The following is a 10888-nucleotide window of genomic DNA, read 5'->3' on the forward strand; positions in this document are numbered from 1 at the left end:
TTGTTGTATGTGTCGAACTGCTTTGCTTTCTCTTGGCCAGGTCGCAATTATTAAGCCTACCTGGTTAAATAAAGGTTAAATAAAAAATAAAATAAAAACAACAATACATACCATGTATTCCATGATGTATATAGGGCAGCAGCCTCTAAGGTGCAGGGTTGAGTAACCGGGTGGTAGCCGGCTAGTGATGGCTATTTAACAGCCTGATGGCCTTGAGATATAAGCTGTTTTTCATTTACATTACATTTAAGTCATTTAGCAGACGCTCTTATCCAGAGCGACTTACAAATTGGTGCTTTCACCTTATGACATCCAGTGGAACAGCCACTTTACAATAGTGCATCTAAGTCTTTTAAGGGGGGGGGGGGGTGAGAAGGATTACTTTATCCTATCCTAGGTATTCCTTAAAGAGGTGGGGTTTCAGGTGTCTCCGGAAGGTGGTGATTGACTCCGCTGTCCTGGCGTCGTGAGGGAGTTTGTTCCACCATTGGGGGGCCAGAGCAGCGAACAGTTTTGACTGGGCTGAGCGGGAACTGGACTTCCTCAGTGGTAGGGAGGCGAGCAGGCCAGAGGTGGATGAACGCAGTGCCCTTGTTTGTGCCCTTGTTCAACCACTCAAGCCATTGCCTGTAGGGCCTTTTTCAGTCTCTCTGTCCCAGCTTTGATGCACCTGTATTGACCTCGCCTTCTGGATGATAGCGGGGTGAACAGGCCATGGCTTGAGTGGTTGATGTCCTTGATTATCTTTTTGGCCTTCCTGTGACATTTAGTGCTGTAGGTGTCCTGTGGGGCAGGCAGTGTGACCCTGGTGATGTGTTGGGCATTTTTATCTATTTTTTTATTTAACCTTTATTTAACCAGGTAAGCTAGTAATTACAATATGTAAGGTAAGGAAGTAATTACAGTATGGCAATTAAACACTGGAATGGTAGATGTGCAAAAGATGGATGTGCAAGTAGAGATACTGTGGTGTAAAAGGAGCAAAATAAATAAATACAGTATGGGAATGAGGTAGATAGATGGGCTGTATACAGATGGGCTATGAACAGGTGCAGTGATCTGTGAGCTGCTCTGACAGCTGTTTCTTAAAGCTAGTGAGGGAGATGGGAATCTCCAGCTTCAGTGACTTTTGCAGTTCATTCCAGTCAGTGGCAGCAGAGAACTGGAAGGAAAGGCGACCAAAGGAGGAATTGGCTTTGGGGGTGACCAGTGAGATATACCCGCTGGAGCATGTGCTACGAGTGGGTGCTGCTATGGTGACCAGCGAGCTGAGATAGGGCGGGGCTTTACCGCACCACCCACTGTAGAGCCCTGTGGTTGCGGGCAGTGCAGTTGCAAAACCAGGCGGTGATACAGCCCGACAGAATGCTCTCATTTGTGCATCTGTAAAAGTTTACAGGGGCCAAGCCACTTTTCTTGAGGTGTTGCGCCTTCTTCACCACACTGTCTGTGTGGGTGGGCCATTCCAGATTGTCAGTGATGTGTACGCCGAGGAACTTGAAGCTTTCCACCTTCTCCACTGCGGTCCCATCGATGTAGATAGGGGCGTGCTACCTCTGCTGTTTCCTGAATCCTCGATCAGCTCCTTCATTTTTTTCCCACCACCACAACCCCAAGGCCCTCACTTCCTCCCTGTAGGCTGTCTTGTCTTTTTTGGTAATCAGGCCTACTACTCTTGATGATTGAGTTGGAGGCATGCATGGCCATGCAGTCATGGGTGAACAGGGAGTACAGGAGGGGGCTGAGCACGCACCCTTGTGGGGCCCCAGTGTTGAGGATTAGCTAAGTGGAGGTGTTGTTTCCTACCTTCACCACCTGGAGGTGGCCCGATAGGAAGTCCAGGACCCAATTGCACAGGGTGAGGTTCAGATCCAGGGCGCCGAGCTTAATGATGAGCTTGGAGGGTACTATGGTGTTGAAGGCTGAGCTATAATCAATGAATAGCATTATGATGTAGCTATTCCTCTTGTCCAGATGGGATAGGGCAGTGTGCTGTGCGATGACGATTGTATCGTCTGTGGACCTATTGGGGCGGTAAGCAAATTGAGGTGGGTATGGTAGAGGTTATATGATCCTGAACTAGCCGCTCAAACCACTTCGTGATGACAGAAGTGAGTGCTACGGGGTGATAGTAATTTAGTTCAGTTTTCTTTGCTTTCTTGGATACAGGAACAATGGTGGACATCTTGAAACAAGTGTGGACAGCAGGCTAGGATAGGGAGAGATTGAATATGTCCATAATCTCCAGCCAGCTGGTCTGCGCTGTCTGGGCCGGCAGCCTTGCGAGGGTTAACACGCTTAAATGTCTTAGTCACGTCGGCCACGGAGAATGAGCGCTCACAGTCCTTGGGAGCGGGCTGCGTCGGTGGCACTGTGTTATCCTCAAAGCGGGCAAAGAAGCTGTTTAGCTTGTCTGGTAGCAATACGTCAGAGTCCGCGACGTGGCCGGTATTCCCTTTCTAATCCGTGATTGTCTGTAGACTCTGCCACATAGGTCTCATATCTGAATTGCAACTCCACTTTGTCTCTGTAATGGCGTTTTGCATGTTTGATTGCCTTACGGAGGGAATAACTACAATGTTTGTATTTGACAATATTCCCAGTTACCTTGCCATGGTTAAATGGGGTGATTTTTGCTTTCAGTTTTGCTCAAATGCTGCCATCTATCCATGGTTTCTGGTTTGGGTAAATTTTAGTACTCACCGTGATAACAGCATCCCGTATACACTTCCTGATGAACTCAGTCACTGCGTCCGTGTATACTTAAATGTTATTCTCAGAGGCTACCCGGAACATATCCCAGTCAGTGTGATCAAAACAATCTTGAAGCATTTATTCAGAATGGTCAGACCAGCATTGAATAGACCTTATCAAGGGTACTTCCTGTTTGAGTTTCTGCCTATAGGAAGGGAGGAAAACAATGGTGTCGTGATCTGATTTTCTGAAGGGAGGGCGGGGGAGGGCCTTGTAGGCATCTCAAAAAGGTGAGTAGTCCAGAGTAGTTCATTGAGGGCCGTCGTGGTATGGCTTGAGGGGAATATACACGGCTTTGACTACAACCGAAGATAATTCTCTTGGGAGGTAATATGGTTGGCATTTAATTGTGAGGTATTCTAGGTCGGGTGAACTAAAGGACTTGAGTTTCTGTATGTTATCACAATCACACCATGAGTGTTTAACCATGAAATATACACCACCGCCTTTCTTCTTCCCGAGAGTTCTTTATTCCTGTCTGCGCGATGAACTGAGAACTCGGCTGGCTGTATGTACGGGGACAGTATATCCCGAGAGAGCCATGATTCCATGAAACAGAGTATGTTACAGTCCCTGATGTCTCTCTGGAAGGAGAGCCTCGCTCTGAGCTCGTCTACTTTATTGTCCAGAGACTGCGAGTAATATACTCGGAAGCGGTGGATGGTGTGCACGCCTCCTGAGTCGGACTAGATGTCCACTCCGAATCCCTCTTCTCTGCCGGCGGTGTCTTGGAGCAGCCTCTGAGATAAGTTCAATTGCCCTGGGGGTACGAACAAAGGATCCAATTCGGGAATGTCATATTCCTGGTCGTAATACTGGTGAGTTACAGCCGCTCTGATATCCAAAAGTTCTTTCCGGCTGTATGTAATAACACAAAAAATGTTCTAGGCTAATAATGTAAGAAATAACACACAAAAATACTGCAAAGTTGCATAGGAGTTAGAAGTAGAGCTGCCATGTCTGTCGGTGCCATCTTAACTTAATTCCCACTGGGGTCACGTACCAAAATGTGTGGACTGTTGTCACTTTGGATAAAAGTGTCTGTTACGTAAATTGCATATATTACGGTATTACAGTACTGTACTGGCCAGTGCAGTTTTAGTAAAGTAGTGTGATGTTTTACATACAGTACATCTCTGATCTTGTCAATATCAGATTGTTTTATGTAAAATCATAATACATAATACAACAGAAAATAATAGTTTTGTTGTCACCTGTTGTCACCTTCTCACCAAGCTGCTTGGCGATGGTCTTGTAGCCCATTCCAGCCTTGTGTAGGTCTACAATCTTGTCCCTGACATCCTTGGAGAGCTCTTTGGTCTTGGCCATGGTGGAGAGTTTGGAATCTGATTGATTGATTGCTTCTGTGGACAGGTGTCTTTTATACATGTAACAAACTGAGATTAGGCGCACTCCCTGTAAAAGTGTGCTCCTAATCTCAGCTCGTTTCCTGTATAAAAGACACCTGGGAGCCAGAAATCTTTCTGATTGAGAGGGGGTCAAATACTTATTTCCCCCATTAAAATGCAAATCAATTTATAACATTTTTGACATGCGTTTTTCTGGATTTTTTTGTTGTTATTCTGTCTCTCACTGTTCAAATAAACCTACCATTAAAATTATAGATGGATAATTTCTTTGTCAGTGGGCAAACGTACAAAATCAGCAGTGGATCAAATACTTTTTTCCCTCACTGTACATTGAAAAAATAAATGCCTACCGGTATCTACAAGTGACTAAGAAAATTACAAACTCACTATGATGTCTTTATAGCAGTCCCAGTATGGGAGTTCAACATATTGTTTTCAGTATTTATGTTCCTGGATATTGTTTGGGATAAGACAATATTCTTCATTGTGTTTTTTGAAGGTAGCTTGACATGTACATTAGATAGATGGTGAGTACTTTTCAGAATTGATCAGAGCTTCGTCAAACAGTAAAGTTCAGCTGCTTACCACATGTATGTCTCTGCGTGCAGTTTGAAGGAAGTTTCTAACTAACGCTAGTTAGCATTGGCTCGCGGAACTAGCTGTAAATTCCTTCGTACTGGACACAGACATAAAAATGGTATCCACAAGTTAATTTGACTCTGGGTAAATAGATAAAGGGCCTCATTACCAAAATCCCGAAGAACAAGCTTTTAATCAGGGAAATAATTCCTTCATTTCATAGTCTTTTTGGAGAGTCATGCATTATTTAATGGCACCATTGTATAAGAGAGAGGCATCGCACATAACACATCGCCCTATCCCACCTCTTCAGAAGTCAATGTTTGCTTGAGGGCCCCTGACTTTACAGTACACTGTGTTGATTCTCAGCTCAATTAAATGTAATTGATTGTGGACCAACCCTGGGTTACTCAATAACCAGCCCTGGGAAAAGCATCTGAACATTACTGTTCAACGAAGCTCTGATCACTTCTAAAAAGTACTCACCATCTATCTACATGTTAAGCTACCTTCACAAAACTAAACTAATGATATCCTGTAATCCCAAACAATATTTTGTGTGTGGGCGCGTTTCTGAATGTGTGTGTGCATGTCTCTCTGTGTGTTTCTTTGTTGTTGTCATTTAGCAGACGCTCTTATCCAAAGCGACTTACATGAGCAATTAGGGTTAAGTGCCGTGCTCAAGGGCACATCGACAGATTTGTCACCTTTCGGTTATTGGCCCAACACTCTTAACCACTAGGCTACATGTTCATATGTGTGTGTGTGTGTGTGTGTGTGTGTGTGTGTGTGTGTGTGTGTGCGTGCGTGCGTGCGTGCGTGCGTGCGTGCGTGCGTGCGTGCGTGTGTGTGTGTGTGTGCGTGTGTGTGTACCGGTATACATATTGGCTGCAGACAGAGATCTGGACCAATGTCAACAGGCTGCTGTCACACATCACTGCACCTGCTAATTAATTGGCTTTTAGTTGCGGATGTGTTTGCTGCATTGTCAAGCAACCGATTGCTTTTTTTGGCAACTGTCATTTAACCATTTCTCTGTACAATCACACATTGGAAACCAAGCTCTTCCATAATCAATGCAGCCTTTCCTTTCACCTAAAGCCCAAACAAAAACATATCCCAGTGCTTATATAACTACCATTTACTATTTTTTTCAATGTGTATTTTTCTACAACAAAAACATTGGCCATATGTTGTGCTGGAGACACTGCTATTAGAAGATCATATCTGACTCTATGTTTTCTCTCTGTACAGGGAAATGGACCAAAGTGCAATCTCTCAAAAGGAGTGGAGGAGGGAATGCTTCATGTTTCTGTTGATATGCTGTATTGCTTTGCGGGGGAAATGATGCCTCCACAAATTGAGAAAGCTGCAGTTACTTGGAGGCAAATTGTTTGCTAGGTGTTACAGGAATCAGAGCAAATTGAAAATGTTCAAAATGCTTACAATGTTATGGAAAAGCACATAATAAGGCCATACTAGAGTGGGCATAACAGAGCAACTCTGGGATGTACCATATCTAGAACAATAGAGATGTAGATGTAGTGTCTGAATTTGATCACCATGTTGTAGCATGGTATTATATTATTATTATTTGTATTATATTATATGTGTAAAAAGGCATCTAAAGTTCATAATTTCCATGTTTCAAAAGCTACAAATGTTTTATATAATCCACACACTAATTCCCATTTCCTGTTGCTGCAAGATTATTTTCCTGCTGTGGGATCCTTCATCTGTATGTCCCTTCTACTCTTTCTCCTAATGTACTGTACAACATAGTTGCCTTTCAAATTGACTGCTTTTGTCTATGGTAAAATGTTCTATATGTTCTATATATATGTGTACAAGTACAATGTTTTGACTGATATTGTACAGAAATAAAATTGATCCAAATGTCTAGGAAGCCGATTAGTGCTGTAAAACTTCAATTAATAGCCTGGGTGTTTATTTGCTTAAATCACTAAACACCAGGCACTTATTAAAGACAGGATTCTATTTGAGCCAGGGGTCTATTTCCTTGATGCACACTGCTTTTACTCTGTTCTGCTCTATGACCCCCACAAGTGTCACGGGACTTGTCTGACGATAACCCATACAAACGAATGGAAATATTGAGGTAGTTTTGTACCAACAAAAATATTTGTCCAAGAAAAAGTAAATATTTCCTGCACTTTATATCCCCCACCGGGCAGCTATTTGAGACTCAACGTTTAATTGTAGTTTTATGATAACCCTATATGTGCTCTGTATGTTCTATAATTTGTGCTTTCCTTGGAACTAATGCTTAAAATGTTTAAGAGGACACTACAGAAAGGGTATTGGGAGAAATGTCTTAGCTAGCTCTGCACTGTGCCAAAACGTTTCAAAGCAGAGAGTACACCCAAAAGACTGCACTAGCAGTCGCTTTCAACATACTTCATATGTGCCTCAAATGTATTCATGTTTTTATTCCAGTGGAGTGGCTGTGGATCCGTGTTTAAACATTTCTCTGTAAAACGCAACACTCAGACTCACTGAGTCATTCCTAACCTTTTCCATTGTTGTCCTCCTCTCAGCCTATACTGGAGCCCAGCAGTGGTTACGATGGCCTGACTAGACCCAAGAGCCCTCCTGGTGATGGGGCACCCTGTGTCTGTGCCAGTGTCTGGGTTCTGCTGCTCAGCCTGTCCTCCGCCTTGGCCAACTATGCCCTATAAAACTCCCTGTGGGCTGTCGCCGACCATCAAGCTGATCCCAAACGCAGAGGTGTTGTCAAGGGGCTTGTTTGAGGATGTTTTATTTTTCAAGCCCAGGCATCATGCAATTTCAAAAAGGAGAGGCGGAGAGCACACAATCGGAGATAATCTAAATATTATTTATTTGATGTAACATTTTGGCTTTTGAGGACCACTATGATCAAGAAAATGGCTTTACATGGACCCCTCATGTGGTGAAGCCTCAGTGGCCATTGGCTGTGACTGTCTTTCCATCAGTAACACTGACAAAGAACCCAAAGTATCATGTCAAAGACTTCTGCACTCCTGCCATGACAAAGAGAAGAGAAAGAGAGAGAGAGAGAGAGAGAGAACGTGTGTGAGAGAGAAATGGAGAAAGAGAGAGGAGAGAGAACTGCTGAACGTCACACGTTTTCGTCTAGAAACAGTGCTCGACTTGATTTTCTGGACAGACCTCAAGCTTTGTGTTTCCATTTCTTGCAGACAGAAGACTTATCACGTTTGTGTCTTCTCAAAAGTGTAAATCTTAACTCAGTGTATCCGTGTTGGTATAGTAACAGTGAACAGTATGTTCAGTACAGCTCTTTTATTTCAGTGCTATATTTTTTCAGCAGACAAAAAAAAAGACTCAAATATAATGTTAACTGGTTCTCATTTGAGATGTTGTTGTCATTGATTGTGGGTGAGAATAAATATCCACCCACACATGTGCATACTTTGTCAGTGTATATAACAAACTGTTTTCTTTCAATGAGCCAATATAAACCAACTGTTTTCTTTCAATTTACCAATATAACATACCTTAAATGGTCAAGGTGATCTGATGGCACTGTATTGTTAAGTGTGAAGAACAAATTTAGAAGGCAAAGTTGGCAATGTCTATGACGAAAAAGTCAAATAAGAATGTATATAGGGATGAAATTGAATTAGCTACATTTGCTTGGAAAGTAATTACCTGTGTGTATTATAGTCGTTCTTTGTACAGTGCAAATACACGTGGCCTTACCTATTGCTCGTACCACATTATCCTGCTCATGGGACATCGCAACTCGTAGTAACGCTTTACAAAATGAATCATTCACATGGGTTCATGTCAAAACACCACAAGCCATCAGATCAACATTTGACTACATAAATGCCTGGGATTCAACCCTTCTGTTTCCATTGGACTGTTCCAACAGAGGTGTCTAGAGCAAAGAAATACTCACAGTTTATAGCTGCTGCACATTCTGTTGTGTTGAGTCGTCCCCCCCACCCCCGATTAATATTATTTTTGATTGGTCAGGTTGTAGCTGAGTCTTGCAGATGACATCATGACGTACTGCCGATGAATGATTACAATACTGGCACTGGCCTCCTATTAGCCAATCAAATGCATGAGGTAAATTAAGTTTTGACATGTAGTAATGTAAATAAATAAACTGATAAATATTCCCCCTCACAAAGAATGGGTCCGGGTATATGAGGAGAATGGGGTTTCAGCATTTCTTATACAGTTAAGTTCATTCATGTTGATTGTTTCATACAAAAGTGAGCCATTTTGAAAAATATTACTGCAAACATGATTCAATGGAAGTCAAGACAGCACTGAAAACAAAGATTGCACACAAATAAATCCTGACAATAAATAAATGACATGTCGCAGCTTATATAAGGTGAGGGGCAGAGAGTACTCAAAGATGGGATGTCATAAGTGTATAAGTGATTGAAAAAGTGAGAAGAGTGTGTGTGTGTGTGTGTGCATGTGTGTGTGTACACGTGTTCGTGTGCCTGTGTTCTGGAGGTGCAGTTTTAAAGATGCTGCTGGAGTCCAGTTTGTTTCCTTTCCATATAAATATTGGGGGGGGGGTTAGTTTTGAGGTGGGGTCTAGGGGCACCGTAATATGAAAGCGTCGGGTTACTGTGCGCTCCCTTGATTAATGAGCCAGTGGGATGATGTTTCTTATCAACGCTCTGCACATGTTGGAGAGAGGGCTAAGGTTTACAAGACTGGGATCCTCCAATCAGAGACAGCGCCCACTTCCTTCCCATCATTCCACTTTTTCAGTCACACCTGCCTGTGTGGCTCTTTTCTCTTTGGCTTGGTTGGTGTAATATGTTATACACCATGAGGGGGTCATTTTGTGAAACACTGAACATCATACTTCAGGGTTCAGTTAGCAAATTAAAGTGTAGCCTAGCATAGAGCAGGGGTTTTCAGTTCATGATACACTTGATAAGCTAGAGTAACTGGAGCGTTTATGTTTACACATTTGTTCACGAGCTGGAATCTCAGTCTGTGCTACAGTGTAGAATAACAGCTTTTATAATAGGCACATTCGATTGCTGCGCTCACAATTTGGATACATATGAGGAGTCCACAGTCTCCTTGCAAGAATAGGAGAGCCTAGCTGTAGTAGAAATGCAAGGCAAGTTATTGGAAAGGAGGAAATGAAATACGTTTTCCCAAAGGCACTGTTGACACTGTACTGTATATTGCACACATTGAGATCCTCGGCTGCATGCACATTCATGAAAAGTTTTCATTTCATTTTCATAATTTTCCCCTTGATCTTTCTTTAATTTCATTTTTAACTGCCAGCCTCATAAGTCAAGAACTGTCTGGCTTTTTCTTTTCAAAGGGTTGGATCTAAAATGAGCATGGTTGGGTAAGAAAAAAAGGTAATAGAAAATCAAAAACCCTCTGAGCCTTTTCTTAAGCAAGCAACTGTGTTGTCAAGGGAGTGGACAGAGCTATTGAACCACGCCACTCGAGATGTAATTCCCTGCTCCGTTGAAGAAAGTCTGGACATTTCTATTGGAAAGAGGAGAATCTCTAAAACAATCACATAGTTTCTGCTATGCCAATGTGAGTTTGACTGCGTCATCCCCACTCTCCGTCTTTCACATGTGGGATGATTATTGATTGAGCCATCATTTCCAAAGCTGAACATCTGTAATGAAATTCTACTCTTTTTATTGGGTTTGGTGATGGGATCTTGGTCTCTAACAGCTGTTGTGGCTATATTACACAGTCTCTGTCACCAGTGGGAGGCTTCCACTATAGTGCTGACTGCTAGGGATCCTCATGACATCTCATCTGTAAACACAGTGCTTCCTAATATTTAGGGGTTCACGGTGAAGCCTATAAATATCTTGACATGGTCAAATAACTCAAAAATAGATTGCAAACTTATTTTTTTTCTAATTTGGCACAAAGAAACTAAAGCATATGAGTAACTTGCTCAAAAAGATTGAAACCGCTTGGCCTATCGGTGGCTCTGTTATAAGCAATCTCACTTAAACTCTCATATCCGCTACCCCGTTTGACCTAGAGACTTGAAATGTTAAATGTACAGTACCAGTCAAAAGTTTGGACACACCTACTAATTCAAGGGCTTTTCTTTATTTTTACTATTTTCTACAATGTAGAATAATAGTGAAGACATGGAATCATGTAGTAATCAAAAAAATGATAAACAAATTGTA

General features: G+C 42.3%; 1 protein-coding gene across 1 annotated transcript in view; it reads left to right on the forward strand.

Moving 5' to 3' along the window:
• LOC115139821 (GDNF family receptor alpha-2-like) overlaps positions 1-9002 on the forward strand; it is a 74970-nt gene extending 65968 nt beyond the window's left edge. The window contains exon 8 of the mRNA XM_029677633.2: positions 7262-9002. Coding sequence (XP_029533493.1) covers positions 7262-7402 — 141 coding nt within the window. The 3' untranslated portion in view covers positions 7403-9002. The remainder of the gene's footprint in view (positions 1-7261) is intronic.
• The last annotated feature ends 1886 nt before the right edge of the window (positions 9003-10888 follow it).

Source organism: Oncorhynchus nerka, linkage group LG13, assembly GCF_034236695.1.
Source record: "Oncorhynchus nerka isolate Pitt River linkage group LG13, Oner_Uvic_2.0, whole genome shotgun sequence".
NCBI classification, from domain to species: domain Eukaryota; kingdom Metazoa; phylum Chordata; class Actinopteri; order Salmoniformes; family Salmonidae; genus Oncorhynchus; species Oncorhynchus nerka.